The following is a 23,037-nucleotide window of genomic DNA, read 5'->3' on the forward strand; positions in this document are numbered from 1 at the left end:
TTAATGTTATAAGCAAAGGCCGTAGAGTAGTAGTACATCTAATTCTTCTGTCTTATTATATGTACAATAAGCAATGTACAGGTTAGTTTATTGTCCTGAACCTGGGTGCATTGAAATTCCTTGTTTGCACGAAGCTCACCGAGTAAACGGTGTACATTAATTAAAGATAAATACAACCAGTGCAAAAAGCAGCAACATGGTGCAAGCTTGTAGCACAAAAGAGTATTAAAGTATAGTAATGAAACAGCCAAATGAGGCAGAATTAAAAGTATGTGGTAACACCTCCAGTCATGGGGTGTGAAAAATGATTGTTTCAGGAGAATGATTACAGTGGTGAAGAATTTGTTAAGTCTAGTCACCTTGAGCTTTCAAGGTCCTATATCTTCTCCCAGAGGTAGAAGAGATGAAAGGGAATGACCAGGGTGGTAGGAATCCAGACTTCCTGATGCCATTCACCATGAAGATGGACTGGAGGGAAGGAAGTGACAATCCTGTGGTGGACTGGGCTCGGTTCAACACTCCCTTCAGGTTCAAAGCTGAAAGTCAAGAGCGGAACAGCTGCATTACCAGGCTGAAATGCATCCATCAGGGGGATTATAATTTGGTGTGGGTTTGGGGAGCAGTACTGAGGAGCATTAAACCATAAATTAGGAAAGCAAATATAAGAAAACAGCATATGTCTAATTATATACAACAGTTTGGAATGATGTTCAATTCCTTAGCGGTGAATACAATTCATCTTTTGAAATCTTAATGATGACAACTAATTGAATTAACAATGTATATTATTCAAACACCTCTTAATGACTATAATCTCAAGGCCTAATTACTATAATCTCAGCATCTATGGTTCCTTGTTCCCATGACTATAATACCAAACTCGCTTAACTTAATTTTAACATTTTTATGAGCAACAATAAAATTTGTAGGAAGGCTTTCACTTAAGTTATAATAACAGCAAATTTTTAATGTTTCTATTTGGATCATAATAAAAATTCAATTCTCTTAAACTAATTACTTTTGTTTCTGCTGCATGCAACGTGAATATTTAGTGTCTACAAGCAGCTATTTTGTAGGTCAGTAGAGGGTGAATATAGTGGAGCCGAGTGTAGCTTAGTTCCTACATGGCAGTATTTGCGAAATCATTGACCTATCAGATTGGCAGGTATTCCTCTGATGACATTGTGTGCTCTTTGAAACAAGATTACAGCAATGACAAGGCCTTCTGGAAAACAAGTAACTGGAGCATAGCATACATTGAGATTTTATTGATTGTGACCAATGCAATTATCCTTTCAAAACACAAATGATAACTACCAGACTAGCAACATTAATACTGGATCAAGGTGCAGTTTAGTGTACAAGGTTACAGGCTAAAAATACACAAGTACTCTATTGATTTAATTTAAAGGAGTATTTCAGAAAACAGCATTAAAGTGGTTTGGTGTAGTTTTCCTCCAGTTTTTAATCTGTTACATTTTGTACAAAATACTGATAAATGAACAAAAAATAGTTCTAACAATGAATCAAGCATTTTTATTCAAAGCACAAAAATAGTATACATGTCATGATACCTTTTCTGCCTAATGTTACATTACCAAAAACAAATTTCAATATACAGTGAAATAGTTTGTTGATAGAATACTTCTTGATAATCATTGAAATTAAATATCTGAAAGTCTTTCCTTTTTTGTATTTTTATTTTAAAAGTATGCACGAAAGGTCAATCAGTTACTGGCCAGTACAGGATGCTCGCTAAACGAGGTGGATATGTGTGGGTTGAGACCCAAGGGACAGTCATCTACAACAGCCGTAACTCTCAGCCACAGTGCATTGTCTGCATCAACTATGTTTTGAGGTATGTCCTCTTTATTACACAATTAATTTCAGAGCCAGGAAATTCAAGACAGAAATCCTGTGATTAAATGATCTTATTTTAGTATCTGAGCTTTCTATTGTTCTCTGTGCACGGGTGAAGACTCATCCACTGCTGAGTCTTAATTTCCTGAGAAGGTAGTCATGGGCCTATTTGCTGTTTTGGTGGTATAAAACATTTTTAAAAATACCGAATAGCTCCTAGTGGAGGATGCATATAATTAAAATATTTCTCTTCCTTTAATACGTTGAAATTAATAATAGCTCGTGTATTAGGTAGTATGTACATTTATTAGATTTTGAACATGCTATTATTTGAAAGTGACTCTCTGTACTTTGGTAAAAACTTTGTTTAAAATTGGTGTGAAGAATACTGGTGAACCAATTTGATTTAGTGCTTAAGTAGAAACAAAAATGTCATCTGATATACTCAAGTATGTGTTTTAAAGAGGGAGTAGTAAATTTATATGCATGTTAAATCAGGGTATTTAATTAAGTCATGTTGAGTTTATTTTGAGTACCTGCACAATATGTTGAGGTACAGGTACAATGAAATTCCTGCCAATTTTAAACATGTTGAGGCCTGGGAAAATTGTTAAGATGATAAATAAGTCTGTTTGGATGTTTTACAATGAAGTATTTCACCAATCCCAATTAAAAATGAGCTTCTAACTTTTACAGCAATACTCAATTAAATTAAGAGACTATACAACAGTCTACCAGTCAGTCCTTTCTAAAACAGAAAGTAAATTATATCAGTTACTCTCAACTCATGGTTCCTTACTTGGCTACAAAGTGATAAGGATACAACAGTTAGAATAGTTTTTTTTTTAAATAGTAAAAAATGGGATATTAATCAGCAAATATTAGTTGGAATAGAGCAAAAGTCAATTCAATGCAATCAAAATGATCAACTATTTAATCCAATTTGTACAAGAACCACAGGGATTTGGATCGTATTTCAATTACATACATTCTTCCATTACCCTTTTAGCCAACATATTGTAACATTTGAATAAACTAAATTTGAGGTGTTTACAATATTCATTTCTCTAAAAATGAAATCACAGAAATTAAGATGACCATAAAACTCAAATTACAAGACTGATAATTCATAAAAATATTGCATTTGCTTCAAAATATGAAGACCACCAAATGTCATGTTCACCATTAATTGCTGGAACATTTTATAAATAACTAGACCAAGTGAATCTAAATTTTTTTTAATGCAATTGCACTAACACCAACACAATCATTCACCACTCACTCGTTCCCCCAACGGAACCCATTTCCACTAATCATCTGGTGCCCCAACGTAACCCGTTCTCCCAATGCAATAATCCATCGCTCACTCATAGCCCTCACGGGAGGCCTGGTCCCCCAACGTAACATTTCACCACTCATCCGTTGGGTCCCTGTCATTGGATGCCTGGTCCCCAATGCAACCGTTTCCCCCAATGCAATATTCCATCACTCACCCATAGCCCCCAACTATGCAGGTCATTTAAAACTTTTTTTAAATGCAATTGCACTAAGATTTAATATGATGTAGGTGCCCCTGACAAGGCCATCTTCTGTTACCCAAATCTAATCATTAAACTTTGATGTGCTGGGTTAGGCTGGCAGATTCTATCCCTGAAGGACATTTGCCGTGAAGGACTCTGTTCTAGGATAGATGCATTGTAGATGGTAGGGCATTGTGATGTCATAACTGCCTAACTGCCAGTGCAGATTTGAAGAAATTCAACTTTTAAATGTCATTTTAACTCTTTTAAATCTCCCCCACTACGTCCCTCTCCTTACAACAATGTAAAAACACTCTCATAGCTCGTGTATATTGGCAGCAGAGATCACGTTATGATGTCATTTTTGGAACGTTCACTGCAGCATGTGCCTGAGATGCCATTGTGACATCATCATTGGAAGCTGCTGGAAGAGTCTTCCTCTCAAAGCCAGTTATTATTTTCAAAGTTGGCTTTTTTTAAACTTTAAATATAAATAACTTGTGAAATATAACATTAAATCTGAAGTAAACTTGTAAGAACGATGACGGGAAAAAGGTGAGTAAGGTTCTGCAAACATTTTTGCGCTATTGCTTAGTTCCCTGATCGCTCGCTCGCACGCAAGCAGACAGATATCCAAACAAGACGAGACTTTTAGTAAAATATAGATAGATAGATTATGTGTAGAACTAGCTTACTGCAGTGACCGTTAAACTTAGCTCAATTGGTGGCGATCTGGCAGTTCTTCTGAGTTGAGCACTATGTTGGATATGTGTAGAACTGACTATTGGAAGGATGAAAAGATAAAACACAGCTTTCCTTTGTGCCAAGAGAAAATCATAAAGATCCCAGAGGGCAAATCAAAACAAGCAGAACTCATGGTATTGTCAACATTTATTTCAGGACCAATTAAAAACGGAGCATTATTCAACTAAATAAAATTTGTGCTAGATTGGTTGCAGTGAAACACAAAAATGTTATTGTCGCGATGTGAGAAGACGTTAAATCAAATACGAGTTGCTTTTCTTTCATTCTGGGGCATAATCAAAATATCTGATATGAAATATTTTGCATTTACAGTGAAATTGAGGAGACCAATGTGGTATTCTCCATGGACCAGACAGAGTCTCTGTTCAAGCCATGCCAGAGTGTGAGAAATATGAATGGCAGACATATCAATGGCACCCCAATATCAGATGATGGCCATCTGCTGTTCAGTAAACTGAAGGAAGAACCTGAAGAACTGGCACAACTTGCTCCTACACCTGGAGATGCTGTTATTTTACTTGACTTCGGTAACAAAGCAATGACCATTGTAAATTGTTACAATTTAGGACAATTATACTGTGATTTACACTTCAGGAAAATGTAGTTTGGGGTGATTGAATCGCTATGAAGATAATTAATCAGGATAAGTTGGTATATAATTTCCTCAGTAGAGTAATACAATAAGATGTGGCAAATGCAAACAGAGAAAGTAACATTAGGGCCCTTGCATTCTTTTTGACAATCAATGGCGGTAGCCTTGAGCGCACTTTGGAAATGCTGCACTGACGGAGAAAGAAACAATGTCCAGCATAGAGTATTGAGCAAAAAGCATAATTGCATTGATATGTTCAATATCAATGGGACAGATGGAACAAGTGTAGCTGGGACATGTTGGCCGGTGTGGGCAAGTTGTGCCGAAGGTCCTGTTTCCACACTGTATCACTCTATGACTCTAAACCAATATCCATATCCTTGTATGCAGTAGAAATAACTTATTTAGACACCAAACTTAGTTGTTAATTTATTCGTACCCTTTTAAGTTGACAGAATAGTTTACATTCATGCATAATATTGCATAACTATCAAAGTATGCATCAATAATTTCAATACAAATGTCCTCCTTTACTGTCCTCACTAGGAAACCAACAATATGAGGAAGCCCCTCTTTACGATAAAGCTATTATGCCACCAAGCAAGCAGTGGCCTATGGAAGTCACCAAATCAAATGTAACATGTCCTTCTGAACCAAACAAGCAATCGTCTCTGGATCTACATGCCTTCACAGTGCCCCAGGTTCTGTCTGGCAGTTCCACTCCACATACCTGCAGCAGCACCTCATGCTCTTCAGTAAGTAACCAGGCAAAATAACAAACTCTGATTTCTGAATAGCAATTGTAGTTTGCATTGATAGAAAAACGTATGTAATTATGTAATGCACTTTATTCTCTCTTCCACTCTCACTTTCCTTTGTGATCAGAGTTAAGAGCATCAAGATTTCCCCTATAGTAGAATCAAGTAAGATGGCAAGGTTTGATTCCACTTCTACCTGACCTGCATCTCCCACAAAAGCATCTCACAGATCACTAATACGTCCAGATATTGTATAATACACATTTGATCTCCACCTTCAATAAACTGAAATCGTCCGAAACTCTGTTATTTGCATCATGTCTGACATTAAATCCAATTTGCTTATCAACCATCTTTTCTGGTTCATGTCCCCAAAGGATTGAACTTATGCCCTAGCCTTCATCTCTAATTACCTTCATCATCTTTCCCCAACTGTTCCGTTCCAAATGCCCTCCCACGTCCCTGTGGCATACGGCACATCTACTCTTCCCTCCCAATTTCAACACTTCTCTTCAATATCAATTCTCAACAAATCACAATTTCAAACGCTCTTTTAAAGAACATATCTCCTTAAATAAATCCTCCCAAGTGTGTTTAATATCCTTCACTTTTCTCTTTGAAATGTCATGCTTCTCTAAATTAGAAATATCAACAGTGCATTTTGTTGTTTAATATAATGAAAGTTTCAGGAGAACAAAGCTCTCCAGATCTTATGTCAATATTGAAAGAAATGCGTAATCTTTGCAAGTGATAATGTTAGATGCTGTGTGAAAGAATGCAAACCACAATAATATTGTTGCTACCCCTAAAATGACATAATATACTTAAAATATCCAGCTTTTGACACTTGACTCGTATGTAGCCAGATAGTCACCTAGAATATCTTTTCTTTCCGCTTCCCATGCTGCCTATGGTATGTTTGCTTGCTTGCCATCTATTTATGATCCAGCTGCTATTGCTTGGACAAATGTTGAATTAACCACAACTGATATCCTGGTCAATCATCATTAACTGGAATTGCCACGAATTGCAATTGCACCAGCAAATCGAAGCATGATAGTACCGCACTGTACAATGAGCCTCCCAATTTCACAAAACCTTTCCATGAAATGCAAGTTTTTTACATTCATCATCCAGGTAATTTTATAAGTCTGCCTAACTGGTGAAGATTCTAGTCCATCAATAATATTTAAACGCATTCCTATGATTTTATGACCATTCATTAAAATATAATTTATCCTTGGGGAAATCATTGTCTGCCAACTAGTGTACATAAAAATATTCTAATTGTGTTCAAACAATATATAGAGATTATGCAAAATAAAATAAAGATAGAGTTTTATCTAACACTGCAAAATATTATTAGTTAGTTACACCAGGCAGCACACTCGCAGAGTATTCTTTAGTGTCTGTAGTTACACAACTTAAAACCATATATTTAAAAGGATTTTAAGTTGTACTATTATTTTCTAGCCTACCAGACTTTACTGATAATGAGATTAAACTTTGCTGGGTTTTATAACAAGTTCCACAGCAGACTTTTAGTTAGAATTGCACCATTCAACCCTTATTATTTTGCTTACGTATACATTTCAACTGTTCAAAAACAAACAATACTTTAATTCACTGCACACAACAATAACTTAGAATTAGACTTGCAAGAGCATTGTAAACAAAGCTTAATACCATTCATTTATGTGCTATAGTCATGGGATGAATCAGATATCCATCAGGATAACATGTTTGATAATGTTTCTTTATTTGGCAATTATAGCCAAGTAGTCCTGGAGAGTACTACAGTTCCCTGGACAATGACCTCAAGATCGAAGTGATTGAGAAACTTTTTGCTATGGACACTGAAGCAAAAAATCAATGCAACACTCAGGTCAGTTCATTAAATTAACATGAAATAAACATGAAAACAACTTGTTGTTCAGAAGTTACTTGGAGACAAAGGATTAATATATCTTATTCAAAGACATTAAATAGATACTAAATTGTGCTCAGATTTAATTGGTGATAACGTTCAATTGTGCAACAAAGGAAGTTAACGAACTGTAACCACATTCAGATCTGCATGCAAAATAATGGAAAACATGATATGAATATAGAATACACACACACACACACAAAATAATACAGCATAGCAATCATTATGTTCTGAGCCTGCAGCAGTTTTGTGAAACATTCAGGTATGAAGGCTAGATTGGAGGAGGCTTGCACAAGTAAACCTGAGCAATGGTGTTTTCTCGAGACGCAAGGAACTGTAGATGCTGGTTACCAAAAAAAAAACTGTGCTGGAGCAACTAGGTGGGTCAGATAGCATCTCTAGAGAACATGAATAGCCGCGGCTTTGGGTAGGCTCCAACAGACTGATTGTAATTGGGGGGGAAAGCCGAAAAAGAAGTGGGGGTCTGGCAAGTGATCAGTGGATACAGGTGAAGGGGGGTGATTGGCAATGGGTAGGCAAGTCTAGGGATGATGAGAGGAATTAAATGTAAAGCCAGATGGAGGCTTATAGGTGGAAGGGGGGAGAGAGGGGGCAAGGGGGGGGATGGACAGCGAGATAATGGCATTTTCTCTCCTGCCTCCTCTTCCAAGGATTGGGCTGCAGAAAAGAGGATTGTGCCCAGAGATAGAATGAAGGTGGATGGGGAAAATCAGTGTAAGAGGGCATCTTCGGATGGCTTGGCATTGAGCTGATTGGATCAGGGACTTAATGACATTAGAAGCCAACATGGTAAGGTGGGTGGGAGTGGTATGTACAAGAAGTGTGATGCCTCTTATTCCATACTGGCAGATCACTTACATTTTGTCTCCTATAACTTGTGTCAAAACGGTATCACCTTGCCAGTTAAAATTTGGTTGGAGTGCCTCGCTCCCACTTTTATTTCCATGTTTTAGTGCCAGAAATGGTCAAACATTGTGGTGTCCCATTACCACAGAAGTTGTTTTCTAATTACTGCACATGATAAATGCATTAATAGCAATTCATTATTTGATTATGTCCTCATTTTTGAAGGATATGGATTAAGATCGCATTCTTTGAAATGAAAAGCTTTAAAATTAAGATCATTTTTTTTTAAAAGTGGACCAGAATGTCAGGCAAACCTTTTTTTTGGATCTATTATCTTTTTGAACTATCTTAATTTTGTCTTATCATACTATATATCCATTCCATAGATGTTCCATCTACACTGCAGACTTGTATGACTCAGGAAAAGAGCAAAGAACAGTAAACATTTTGTCTCAGGCCTTCAATAGAAAAACAATACTAAAAGTATTTTTTTTAAGAACGGTTTGTCAACATTAAACAATTAAAAATTCTGAAAATAATATGGGGGTACAACCAGTGTAGTCACCTCTCAAGTCAAGTTATTCAAAAGAGAGGGGGAAAAAACAAAATAGGTGAGCTACCATTACCACACCACACAGTAATATTTAGATGTTTTTATAATCAGTTGAGCACATCGGGCATTGACAGTAAAGTCATATACTGGATAAGAAATACTGGATAATTTAATACTGCTTCCTTGAAAAGTTCACAACTTGATAACCACGGAAGGTTTATGCTTGTGTGGAATGGCATGTGCACAGCAAATTGGGCAAAGCTAAGCAGTCAAATATTCCATACTATTCCTTGAACCTTTCATCATTATATGTGGTTTGTGGTTCCAGGCAGAATTGAGTGATCTGGACCTTGAAACACTGGCTCCGTACATTCCTATGGATGGGGAAGACTTCCAGCTAAGTCCAATATGCTGTGATGAGCAAGCCACACCTGAACACCCATCACGGACTCAAGATTATTCAGTCAATGTGAATGGACTGCTCCAGTCAATTGCTCCAAATTTTGTGACCTCACATAGACAGATGCCACTGGACAAGTACTGCTCACAAATGCCATTGGTGAAAAAGAATGACCACATCCAAACTTCACCACTGGCATACAACACCAGAAATGGTATTCTGCCACCGTACCAATCACCTTTAAGTACGACAGTGTCCTCAGTGGGTGGCAAACCAAATCTTCAGTGGCCACCAGATCCAGCTTTTGTCTGTATGGCTAGAAAGTGGAAGTTGATGGATCAGAGAACTGGATTGTTGCCTGGTATCCCACCTGGTATCCCACCTGGTATCGCACCTTGCCAGCCAGTACATGCTTCACTCTATAAAGAAAGGTAAAAAGACAACTTATGAAAACCTATTGCTACAATTTATTTCGATATTTTAGAAGTTAAGAAGGGATCTAGCTATGAGAAAACAGAATCAAAGGTTGACAGGCTGCAATGATATAGATTGATTTCTAGACTTGCTTCAACTGTGACCTAAGATATTCATCTTCTAAGTCCATTCTCACATTAGAGGAAAGGCAGGAGAATCAAAGCCAAAGTTTATTGGATGAGGGAGCTCGCAAATACAATGAGGGAAAAAAAATGCATAGTATGTATGTGTGCTGAATTCTTCAAGTGAGAACCATGCTAAACAGAATATATTGACAGTGAAGGTGAAGAGGAAAAGATTTTCAATAGAGTACAAGGAAACGGCAGTTAATATTAAAGAGAACCCAAAATTATTTTACATGCATATAAATAGTACATAGGTAGTTATAGTGTCCATGAGTTTCATAGCACTGAAACAGACCATTTTGCCTGAAGTATCCAATGGTGCCTTTCCTGACCTAATCTCATTTGCCTGCATTTGGCCAATATCTCTCTAAAACCTTTCCTTTCCAAGAACCAGTCCAAGGGTCTTTTAAACTTTGTGATTGTATTTATCTCTACCACTTTCTCTTGCAGCTTTCTCCATATACCTACCACTCTTTGTGTGGAAATGCTTGCCCCTCAGATCCCCTTTAAATCTTCCCCTTCTCACCTGATGTCCTCAAGTTTTAGACTTCCCAACACTGGGGGGAAAAGACAATTGTAACGTTGCCCCTCGGCCTCATTCGAACCAGGAAATAAATTAGCTGTAACTAATCAAGTCGCTCCTTATAAGCTCAAGCCCTCCAGTCTAGGCAATACCCTTGTGAATCTTTATTGCACTTCCTCAAGCATAACTACATAATTCCTATTGGTATAGCGACTAGAATGTGCCAGGTGCAGTCTCGCTAAAATCTCGTAGATCTATGACAGGATGTCCCAACTGTGCTCAATCTCCCATTTGAGAGAAAGGTTGAATAAGTTAGGTCTTTATTCTCTGGAGTGCAGAAGGTTAAGGGGGGGGACTTGATAGAGGTCTTTAAAATGATGAGAGAGATAGACAGAGTTGATGTGGATCAGCTTTTCCCTTTGAGAATAGGGAAGATTCAAACAAGAGGACATGACTTCAGAATTAAGGGACAGAAGTTCAGGGGTAACATGAGGTGGGAACTTCTTTACTCAGAGAGTGGTAGCGATGTGGAATGAGCTTCCAGTGGAAGTGGTAGAGGCAGGTTTATTGGTATCATTTAAAAGTAAATTGGATAGGCATATGGATGAGAAGGGAATGGAGGGTTATGGTATGAGTGCAGGCAGGTGGGACTAAGGGAAAAAAGATGTTCGGCACGGACTTGTAGGGCCGAGATGGCCTGTTTCCGTGCTGTAATTGATATATGGTTATATTAAGAGAAATTATGGCAAAGGGAAATTGGCAGACACAGAAGAAGGTATGTCTATAGAAGTGGAGAGCAAGGGTAGAATAATTATAGTTATATATTAGTATTTACTAAGGAAAAGGTGCTGACAAAATGTCAGAAGAAGCCTAGGTGAATAATTGATAATAGGATATACTGGAAAGATGGGCTTTGCATAGAGTGTACCGTATGGGTCACCTGGTCAATATGGCTTGTATCCCAGGTTTTTAAGGGAGGCTGAGAGTGTAGATAGCAGAAAGTTTGCCATAATCTTCAAACCTTCCTGAGAGGGGAAAGCGACACTGGTTTGGAAGTTGGTAAATGTGACACCCAATTCAAGAGAATGGATGTGGACATTCATGGTTATAAAGACATAGGACCAACATCTCATACCACTTACCATCTACTCTCCGAGTGGAAAATGTGACCCTTGAAGTCTCTCCAAAATCTTTCCTCTCTCACATTAAGCCAATGCCCTCGCGGTTTAGAATCCCATGTATTCCATACTTCCAGACTAGCTTACCATGGGACCTTGTCAGAAGCCTTGTTAAACTCCACATGGACAACACCCATTGCCCTGTCCTCCTCAATCCTCTTGGTGATCTCTTTCGAAAAAAACAATCAGATTCATGAGATACCATTTCCCATGGTCCATCCAGTCTCTGGCCAGTAAATATTAGTTAATGTGAATAACTACAGGCCAATCTATTCCACATCACTGGTAGATTTTATTCAGAAACAATAAAAATGGCATTTGGTGATGTTTAAGCTAATTAAGGAGAGCCAGCATGATTTTTAAAATGGTACACTGTATTTAACTAACTTAATTAAATTTGCTGATGAAGTTATAGAAGAAGGTAATGAAGGAAATGCAGTGGATGTTGTCTATACAGATTTTAAGAAAGCAATGACAATGTAATAAATAAAAGCTTGGTTTAGAAATTGTGACTCAGAATAGGAGGATCAATGTCCACCAATATAAATTCATGGCAAATGGTAGTTATTTTCAGATGGTAATGTTTCCCCAATAATCGCATTTAGGCAATAGCATTTTGATTTATGCCTTGGATTTTAGAACGTAGAGTTAGCAAGTTCATGGAAAATGATATGGTGTTATCTGCTGTGAGGGTATCCATTTTTCTGCAAAATGCAAATAGTATTTTACAAATAGTGGCAATCTGATTGGGTATCCTTGTAGATGAGTCATGGAAATCAAACATGCAGGCATAAAAAGCAATTAGAAAGGTGGCCTCATTAAATCTAGAGTAAAGCACTCTCAGTACAATTTTCAAATACAATTAAGACCTTTGAGAAACTGCACCTGGAATATTGTGTACAGTTTTGGTCTCCTTTCCTTAAACCTTGTAGTTTAAATACCAGGGTATAACTTGTTGCAGAGAGAGTACAACAAAGATTCACCAGACTGGTTCCTGGCTTGATGGGTTTGCACATGAGGAGAGTCTAGAACCTGGGGTCACAATTTTGGAATGAGGGTTGGTTTACTTAGAACTGGGATGAAGAGAATTTCTCATTTGGATATTGCTTAACTTTTAGAAATCTCTATCCTGAAGGCCCTGTCAGTTCAGTTGAAAATATGATTGATGGATTTTGGGATATTAAGGAAATTGTAGTTGAGGTAGAAAATTAGCCATGTTCTTGACTAACAGTAGAATAGACATTGTCTTCCCCACCTTCTTAATGTGTTATTTGGTCATTAGCGATTTCAAAGGGAAATTTGATCACTTGAAGGAAATAAACCTGCATGCTTACAGGGGTAGAATAAGAGATGGTACTGATTCGCCAGTTCTTGCAGAGAACTAGCATCAACTTAGTGGACTGAGTGGCTTCTGACTCCTGCCCTTTTTAGGGAGTAGTTCAACAATTCTTTAATAGAGATCATAAAACAGAAAAAAATGGAAGAGTTTCATATAAATAATCTTTTTCAGCTTGGTTTATAACTATGCTTTGAAAATATATCCAGTGGAAATTTTGTGGTGTAAGAAAACAGTCTGTACACAAGCAGAGAATTTAGATCATTTATTGAAATTACTCATTTCCAATGCTTCTCTACCTCAAAATCCAAACCCCTTTAAAGATAAGATATTGAAAAAGTGAATGGACATGTTGCGTGAGGCCAGCACAATTATAGAAGCAAATAATGGTTGATGAAAAGACAAGAGTGTGCAATTCAAAAGGGACCAATCGAGTCTGGACCAACGTTGTCTATGCTACATTTGGTCTCCAAATCTGAGGAAGGACATTATTGCCATAGAGGGAGTGCAGAGAAGGTTCACCAGACTGATTCCTGTGATGTCAGGACTTTCATATGAAGAAAGACTGGATAGACTCGGATTGTACTCGCTAGAATTTAGGAGATTGAGGGGGGATCTTATAGAAACTTACAAAATTCTTAAGGGATTGGACAGGCTAGATGCAGGAAGATTGTTCCCGATGTTGGGGAAGTCCAGGACAAGGGGTCACAGCTTAAGGATAGAGGGGAAATCCTTTAGAACCGAGATGAGAAAAACATTTTTCACGCAGAGAGTGGTGAATCTCTGGAACTCTGCCACAGAAGGTAGTTGAGGCCTGTTCATTGGCTATATTTAAGAGGGAGTTAGATGTGGCCCTTGTGGCTAGAGGGATCAGGGGGTATGGAGAGAAGGCAGGTACGGGATACTGAGTTGGATGATCAGCCATGATCATATTGAATGGCGGTGCAGGCTCGAAGGGCTGAATGGCCTACTCCTGCACCTATTTTCTATGTTTCTATGTTTCTATTGTCAATGCTGCCCACTGCTCTCATGTACTCGTGCTTTCTGGATGTGGAGCATCTCTTAGCAGACACTGTCTCATTGTCCTGCCTCCTCTTAATTGCTCCTGTGCTACTTATTTTACTCATTCCAAGTAATAACTGGCCAGGTGCAAAAGTCCTTCGTAGATTAAATGCCATTTACCAAGACAAAAACTTTTTAAATAGATATAAATTAATTTAAAAATATATGTTTTTAGGTTATTTTGGTCTTTTTTTCCCCCATGGGGTTGATAAATTTCATTCTAATGGTGAGGCCACTATTCATGTCAATTGTCCTCCCCCACCCTGATAAAGGTGGCAACCCAGATGCAAAGTGCCTACAGACCCCTCCTCAGCACATCAATGCCCCACCACTGGTCTTACTTGCAAGTCAAGTTGTGAAGTGGACATTCACACGTTCCGCCAGCTGACCAGCTTATCTCAGCGTTCCACATTTGTATATGTACTTGCAGAAGTCCGAAACATGAGACGCAAACAACTGATAGCTCGTGGCTTGCTCTGGTATTGGCCTTTATCCATCAGTATGACTCTGCCCATGAACTGAAGTGCATTGTTCTCAACAATTATAAGCTGATATTCATTACATAATTTCAAGGCCATTGTCTGATTAATGCCACTTTTTGGTATTTTAGTATCGATTCACAAACTGTAGACTTTAAAGTTTGGCTTGAATTCCAAAATACAATTGCTTCCACTCCCTTCTCCTGGGTTTTATTTATAAATTACTTTTCCACTACTTTCTCAAGTTTTACTTGTGTTTAGCTGTATAAAGCTCAATGTCATAAACTCAATATGTTCCAACAATCAAGATTCCTTTCAACTGTTTTAACCTGGTGAATGAAAACAATGTATAAAATAACTGTAGAAACAAGGAACTGTAGATGCTGGTTTACGAAAAGAGACAAAATGCTTGAGTCACTGAATGGGTCAATCAGCATCCCTGGAGAACATGGAAAGATGATGTTTAGGATCAGGACCCTTTTTTCATAATTGATTGTTACAATTAAAAAATGAAATTATATAAAACAATCCCAAATATATAGCTCTGTTCTGTAGTACACTATCAGTGAAGCACAATGTACAAAACTTAAGTATGAAGGGTAAACCTTGCACAGTATGATGCATCGTAGTTTAGCTTTCTTTATGGGATGAAGTCAAATAGTTCCGTAATGGGATTGAGCTAAGACCGGAAGAGGGTTTGTTAGTTATTGACATTTCCAATTTTAGGTAAGTAGCCAAAACCACCTCCCTCCACCCCACCCTTTTTCTCCCCCTCCTCTCTTCTCCATGCCCCCGCCCCCGCCACCCCAACCTCCACCTACATTCCTTCCTCTGGCTTAACAATTTGCAACTCTTCAATCATTATCTTGTCTTTTCATCCCTTCATTCCATAAAGTTGTCTTTTCATCAGCCTGTCAACCCTCACCTGTACCCACCTATCACTTGCCAGGCTTTGTCTTGCTCCCACCCCCCCTCCCCGACCCACCCCAAAATCAGTCTGAAGAATCCCAACCCAAAACATCACCCTTTACGTGTTCTCTAGAGATGCTACCTGCCCCGGTGAGTTACTCCAGCACTTTGTGTCTTTTTTTGTAAACCACCATTTGCAGTTCTTTGTTTCCATCCGTTGATTCAACTAATTAGAGAGCCCCATAAATTAAAATTGCATTGATGGGTTTGTGACAAGATGGGGTGGGGGTCGGGAGAGCGTGATCTGAAAGCAAACTCCTTGGTGAACAATGCAAAGAGAACTTTCAGAAGTTAAGCCAATAAATGATTGAACTGTACCACCTGGCAAAGTCAGATGTTAGACATATTGGTGGTCACTGCACAAGCGATAGGAGTGCTGCAGTGCACAGAGTAGTGAAGGAAATCAACCATGATTCTATTTCCAGAAAGCTAGCTAATTCTTCCTGTTAAAAATATGCAGAAGAAATTCGGGAAGGCTGAATGTAAAGTATTTTTCTTTTCATTTAACCTTTGACAAAGTAGAGCATACTGATTAGTGCCCACAAACTTACAATCTAAACAGAATCATTGGGGAATGAAGTTAGCCATCATCATTTTTCAAGTGAGCAGATAACCAGGCGTTAAAGAGATTACCATTTTGGTGTGAACCGATTTCTTGTAATTTAGGGAGAGTAATTTTGGTCCCCGCTTAAGAGGAAGTGGGTAAAAGTGAATTGTTTCAAACAACACCACTTCTTTTCTCTTAGATCCCAGCACAGCTTTGGACGACATGGGAAAGACACCAACACTGAATTGAATTTCAGAAACAATTTAAAACGGAAACTGCATCTGGATTTTGGATTCCAACACCCAGCAGTAAGTTTACTTTTAAATAATCAACTATTGGTCTTTCCTAAATTGGTTGAAGATGTGATCAATGATCAATGTGTACAACCTACTGGTATAACCATATAACCATATAACAATTACAGCACGGAAACAGGCCATCTCAGCCCTACAAATCCGTGCCGAACAATTATTTTCCCTTAGTCCCACCTGCCTGCACTCATACCATAACCCTCCATTCCCTTCTCATCCATATGCCTATCCAATTTATTTTTAAATGATACCAACGAACCTGCCTCCACCACTTCCACTGGAAGCTCATTCCACACCGCTACCACTCTCTGAGTAAAGAAGTTCCCCCTCATGTTACCCCTAAACTTCTGTCACTTAATTCTGAAGTCATGTCCTCTTGTTTGAATCTTCCCTATTCTCAAAGGGAAAAGCTTGTCCACATCAACTCTGTATGAAGCTTTGATGAAGCATAATGAGATTATTGATTTGTTCTCCAAGCTCTTAACTGGACACCAGAGTTCTTATTCATTAATGATTGTATTATTAGTCTGTTAATTTAACTTAAAGAATAAGCTCATAAACAAATTGAATGCTTTGTTCTAAAGAAGAAAATTAAAATGTATTTATTTATAGATATTTTGAAAACATAACCTGATTTAGTTCAGCACAAATCCAATTTAACAATTTCAGCTAAGTTCCAAAAACAATATAAAGTGGCTGAAAGTGAAATATTTGTCTGATACATTTACATGTTGTGGGCAGGGCGCATAAAATTTCAGAAGTTATGGTTTGAGCCAGCCTGACTAACATGCTGTGACAGTGTCTTGGATATGGCTGAAAATGACTAATTTGGAGTTATCCATCGTCAGGTAGAAAACTTCAGTAGGGGCGGCACAGTGGTGCAGAAGTAGAGTTGCTGCTTTACAGCGCCAAACACCCAGGTTCCTGACTACAGATGCTGTCTGCATGGAGTTTACACATTCCTCCCGTGGGATTCTCCCTGTGGGATTTCTCCAGATGCACCGGTTCCCTCCCACAATCCAAAGACATGTGGGTTTGAGGTTAATTGGCCTCTGTAAATTGTAAATGCCCCTAGTGTGTAGGATAGTCCTAGTGTAAGGGTGATCACGGGTCGGCTTGGACTTGGAGTGCCGAAAGACCAGTTTTCACACTGTATCTCTAAAGTCTGGCAAATAAAATCTGCATTGAATTAAAATAGGAAATTATTGTGGTCTGTCAAAATAGCACTACTTACGGGTATGCTCATTAAATAATGAAACGTAGCTCAACATGCACAGCAACTTGAAGGTGACATTTACAGGATGATTTCTAATCTAGGAGTCCACAATGAGCAATATTATTCAATGTGAGCTGGTTGCGGGAGGTTTGCCTCAATAGGTGTAACATATTCATTTCTATCAACTTGAAAGAAAGAACGAACTGGTGATGCTGGTTTAAACCGAAGATAGACACAAAAAGCTGGAGTAATTCAGCGGGTCAGACAGCATCTCTGGAGAAAAGGAATGGGTGCCGTTTCGGGTCGAGACCCAAAACTATTCTGAAAACTATTCACTTTTCTCCAGAGATGCTGTCTGACCCACTGAGTTACTCCAGATTTTTGTGTCTATCTTCTGTCAATGTGAACTTGACTTTGGGCAATTTAATGCAGTTGGTACACGTTTTCAAAAGTGTCCAAAGAGTACAGGGAAAATGTCACTGCATTTTTCCATCCATTGAAAGAATTGATTAAACCTCAATTTAACAAATCAGCTGAAAGATAGCACTTCTAGCAGCGCAGCATACTCTCAGCAAAATATGCAATGTCATTCTTGATTTTTGTCCTCCAGCGTCTGCATTGGGACTTATTCTTATTACCTTTGAACTCTGAGACTACTGGTGCAACCAATTGTAAAAAATGTTGTCAATGATTTATGCAACAATATCCTGCTTCACCCTGTGATTCCAACTCTCTGGCTACTGAATCAGGCATTTTGAAAGTCACTGTCATAGTTTATCAAAGATAAGTCTTGCTTCACCTACAACACAAAATACAGAGCTACCTGTTAATCTTGACCATAGCTAACGGCAGTGCAGTACATTTAGGGCAGCATGTAAAATATCTGTACATTTCACGTAGACTTGTTATATTTTAGCATCGCGTACCAATGGCATGGACTGACATCTTGTTTCCTTTTAAGGACTCTCCATATGAAGATCTACCAAGGAGTAATGCTTGTGCACAAATGTTATGGAAAAGAATGAAAAGCATTAAATCTGAAAATAGTCTTCCTTTAATGGAGAAAAAATCTTTGAGTTCAGGTTCGCTTACAGGTAAGAATCTGTTTTCGACACAATCATTTCCTATGACACAGGAGTAAAATTAGTCCATTTGGCCCATTGAGTCTACCCTGACGTTCAATCATGGCCGATCTATTTTTCCCTCTCAACCCCATTCTCCTGCCTTCCCCCCGTAACGTTTGACACACTTACTAATCAAGAACCAATCATCGCTTTAAAAATATCCAGTGGCCTCCACATCTATTTGTGGCAATGAATTCCACAAATTCACTACCCTTTGGCTAAACATTTCCTCCTCATCTCCATTCTAAAGGTACATCCTTTTATTCTGAGGCTGTGCCCTCTGTTCCTAGACTCTCCCATTACTGGAAACATCCTTTCCAAGTCCACTCTATCTAGAACTTTCATTATCCGGTAAGTTTCAATAAGATCTCCCACTCAGTTTAGTTTCTTGGGTGTTGCCATGAATATTTTGCTCAACTACTTTTGAGTTTTTCAAATATAATTCAGACAAATCTTCACATTTTTTTCTGCAGACCTCATTCGAATTACCTTGTAAGTCCAATATTATAGTTTGTGCTTTAATTCTACCTGTAGGCTCAGATTTCAGAGTAAAATGACAACCCTCATCGGGGGGGAAATTGCTCTCTAAAATCTAGCTGTCTCTATTGCATCGACCTTTCCTTTATTGACCGCAGTCATTACTGAACAGTAATGTCAGGGATGCCAGCAATTGTGATGTCACCAACATAGTAGAGTACTAAATTGCATGATAGAGTTCAGGGGCAGCGCAGTGGGGCAGCGGTAGAGTTGTTACCTTACAGTGCTAGTGACCTGGGTCCGATCCTGACTATGGGTGTTGTCTCTACGGAGTTTGGACGTTCTCCCTGTGATTGCATGGGTTTTCCCTGGGTGCTCCAGTTTCCTCCCTCTTTCCAAAGACGTGAACGTTTGTAGGTTAATTGGCTTTGGTAAAATTGTTAAATTGTCCCTCGTGTGTAGGATAGTGTTAATGAACTGGGTGATCGCTGGTCGGTGTGATATCAGTGGGCTAAAGGGCGTTGTATCTCAAGTCTAATGTCCTATATATATCTATCTATCTATCTATCTATCTATCTATCTATCTATCTATCTATCTATATATTGGGATAGGTGAGGTAGGGGTAAAGTCACAATTTCTAGCATTTACAGATCCCTAAGATTCAAGCATTCATATGTAATAATGCGAAAGCTAAAATATCAAAAACAATTAAATACTTAAAACAATTTAAAATTAATTATCTGAAAAATTTTAAAAACATTAACTGTTTAGATGACAAGGTCAGAGGGAAATAAAAAGCTGTAGTTCAAATGGTGAACCATTTACAGTCTTACCTAGACCTCCAACAACCAAATGTACATGTTCAGATATTTTACATTGGGGCTAATTCCTAAATGCCTGACGTTTTTCACCAGCACTTCTGACATTGTTGATTATGTTGGATCAGAATGGAAAACGGCGTAGCCTGTAAAGGGAAGCTGAATACTGACAACCGCTTTGGAATTTTTGGCTGAAATCCAGGCATTTTCATTAACTGAGGTGTTAAAACAACAAATCACCATAACTACAACTGCACACCTTTAGCTATTCTGTCAGCCTGAGAAAAAGTTTTCTTGTATGTAACACTATAAACTTGCATTTTCATAGAATCTACATGGATACTGTAGACAGTATTCTGCATAATGAATGTTACACCGACTGTAATGATTGACTGGTTAATGTTTTAATGTAACCTTTTCAGAAATAATAATGCAAATATTTGTCTGTCTGCAGGAATGGCTTCCCGCCTTTTGGGTTCCTCGTTTCTGGCTTATTCCTTGCCAGAGCTGACAAGGTATGACTGTGAAGTAAATGCACCTATGATGGGGAGCTCAACACTTTTGCACGGACGTGAACTGCTTAGAGCGCTCGACCAAGCAAATTAAATGGTTGTGCCATTATTGCTACCCTGAATTGTGAAAACAGCTTCAGTTTATTAAAGTTTTTTTTGCAAGTAGTCCATTATTGATATAGTTTTAAAAATCACTCGCTTGTTCAACGTTCACGATTTTATGTAATAAATTTTCTCAGCTTAATATATACGCTTATTCTTGCCATTACATCCTCTTGTTTCTTGAACCAACTGTTTCTCCTTTCAGTAAACAGGTCTTTTTGAGGAAAAGGTTCTCATCAATTTTCTGGTAGCATTATGATGATCTTTCCTAATGGGCCTGTCCCACAGGCGACTTTTTATGGTCACACATGGTCACCGGGGAGTCGCCTTCATGGTCGTGAGTAGTTCCCGCATTCTGGGAACTATTCACAGTCTCATTATGGTCGGTGCGAATTTTTCAACATGTTGAAAAATTAGTGGCGACTAGAATGAAGCCGCCATGGAGAGTAGAGAGAATTCTGGTGCCGTAGGTGGGTCGCCAGGAGGTCGGAGGTTCTTGTAGGTTGTAGCCAGTGCTGACCGGTGAATTTCATTGGCTCATTGGGGGAAAAAAAAAGTAAGTAGTACTTTTCAGAACCAAGGATAAGCGACCGGTAATGTTAATGTCCACCGAGCTTCACAGCCGTGTATCTCTGGCTTCTTAAAAGTTGTCTCCACTCCCTCTCCCCCCTCTTTTAAAGGACTTACCGTACACTGTGCTTTAACCGTCTTAATTACAGCGCCAACCTTCCTGTTCATCGCGGTGTATGTCTGTATCACCTTGGCTTTGCACCGTGGGAATTTCACTGTGGGAACAGCATTCCCCCACCTGCATAATTCTCAACTTATGCTTTCAATTAAAAAGCAGCTATTTTCTTGTGTTGAAAGAATGCACTTAATCTTTTTTTGAAAAGACAATTAAAATGTTCCACTGTTTTTCCTACAAATGATCAGAAAACTAAAATACTAACTGCTAAAAAGCTATTTTGGTAGCAGATTTGCTGTATGTGGACATTTTGCTCAGTTGCACACTTTAGCTTCAATAAGCTTTGTCTTTTTGGTGACTTATTTACTAAATATTAAGCTTATAAAGATTTATAGATCTTTGGTGTTAATCTTGTACTGGTACTTTCAGTAGCAGAAACAGAATGAATTTCTACATGTATCCTCACATAACCAATTTTATTTTTTAGTGTTGGTTTTGCATTCAATGGTATTTTGGTCAGTGATATCCTGGGGGTGTCTTGAAAAGAAGGCAGGAAGCCAACAATTTAGTATTAATGTTTATTAAAAATCTGGAATATTTTAGATGAGTAATGCACAGTAAGGGAATACATCAAAGCATACTATGTAAAAGATTTAAAATGTATTTAGTTGTATTTTTCTTTGGTCAAATATAACAGTTTTTTTATCCTGCTGAAATGTTGTGAATCTTTATGGGACCCTACTAAATTAAGGTCAAACCTTTATGCTTTTATTAGCTGTACTGAAAAGATTTGTAAAAGATTTCCAAAGTGATTCAGAAAGGAGGAAAGGTCAATTTGCACTTTCAAAGTAAAACAAAAGACCCCAAATGTGTCTTGTTTATTCCTTGAGCACAAGTTTCCCTTTATAAGGACATTCATTCTGCAGCGAGTAACATTTTACCCTGACACGTCTTTCCGATAGGATGTGTGCCCAGTTAAATATCCTGAAGGTTTGACCTCAATGATTAAATTCTTCAAATGATAAAGTTGCTATAACTTTGTTGGACACCCTTCAAGTGTCACGTGTTTTCAATGTTTCCATTAAGAAATACTTACTAGACTAATTCCTCAAGAATCAAAGGGTGCAATGAATTTGAAGTAAAGCATCAATTAGATATTTTGGCTCAAAATTAGCATGCCAGTGTTTCAGTTCTAATATTAACAGCTATAGATTATTATTACAAGTATTTAATATCTGTATGGCTTGCCACTTAATATCTTTTCTGTATGGGAAATTTTAATCTAATGAGGTAATGTATTTTTGACACCAGTACCTTATTAAAGCATAAAACCTTTGATGTCACATATATGTATGCATCTTTTCTATTTATTTTTGTTGTCTGCTTTGTAAACATAGAGGGAAAACTATAGATTGGAAACAAAAGATGTATCATTGGCCCTGTGACCTAAAAGTGCAGTGTACCTGTAAATTAGTCTGCCAACTTACTGTAAAAATAACTTTACCACTGAGTTTTTCATTCCGGCTGGCAAAAACTGGGCTAATAAAGACTATATAGTATGGAACATGCTGCCAGAAGTAGTGGTTGAGGCAGATACGACAGTTGCATTTAAGAGACTTTTGGAGAGGCACCATACTCGGTATGGACATTGCAGGCTAAATGGCATTCTCTGGTGCTATGCTCTACCTACAGGGCTGATCAAGACTTGCTACCAGAAAGGAACTGGGGCTGGTTATAGAACAAGCAACTGGGATTGTATTGCTTTTGGCTTTCTGCTCACCTCATCACACCAATCTATTTTTACATTGCCAGAAATGTTTTCCTTGGGCTCTCAGTGGATTTCCAGGTTACAC

The 23,037-nt window shown here is 38.2% G+C and overlaps 1 protein-coding gene across 1 annotated transcript in view; it reads left to right on the plus strand.

Annotated features, from left to right (window-relative positions):
* Positions 1–22,523, plus strand: part of epas1 (endothelial PAS domain protein 1) — a 111,700-nt gene extending 89,177 nt beyond the window's left edge. Inside the window, exons 8-15 of the mRNA XM_033025534.1 lie at positions 1,711–1,858; positions 4,458–4,672; positions 5,284–5,492; positions 7,270–7,380; positions 9,174–9,676; positions 16,138–16,246; positions 18,427–18,559; positions 20,340–22,523. Coding sequence (XP_032881425.1) covers positions 1,711–1,858; positions 4,458–4,672; positions 5,284–5,492; positions 7,270–7,380; positions 9,174–9,676; positions 16,138–16,246; positions 18,427–18,559; positions 20,340–20,491 — 1,580 coding nt within the window. The 3' untranslated portion in view covers positions 20,492–22,523. The remainder of the gene's footprint in view (positions 1–1,710; positions 1,859–4,457; positions 4,673–5,283; positions 5,493–7,269; positions 7,381–9,173; positions 9,677–16,137; positions 16,247–18,426; positions 18,560–20,339) is intronic.
* The last annotated feature ends 514 nt before the right edge of the window (positions 22,524–23,037 follow it).

The sequence above is a fragment of the Amblyraja radiata genome, chromosome 8 (assembly GCF_010909765.2).
Source record: "Amblyraja radiata isolate CabotCenter1 chromosome 8, sAmbRad1.1.pri, whole genome shotgun sequence".
In the NCBI taxonomy this organism is placed as follows: Eukaryota; Metazoa; Chordata; class Chondrichthyes; order Rajiformes; family Rajidae; genus Amblyraja; species Amblyraja radiata.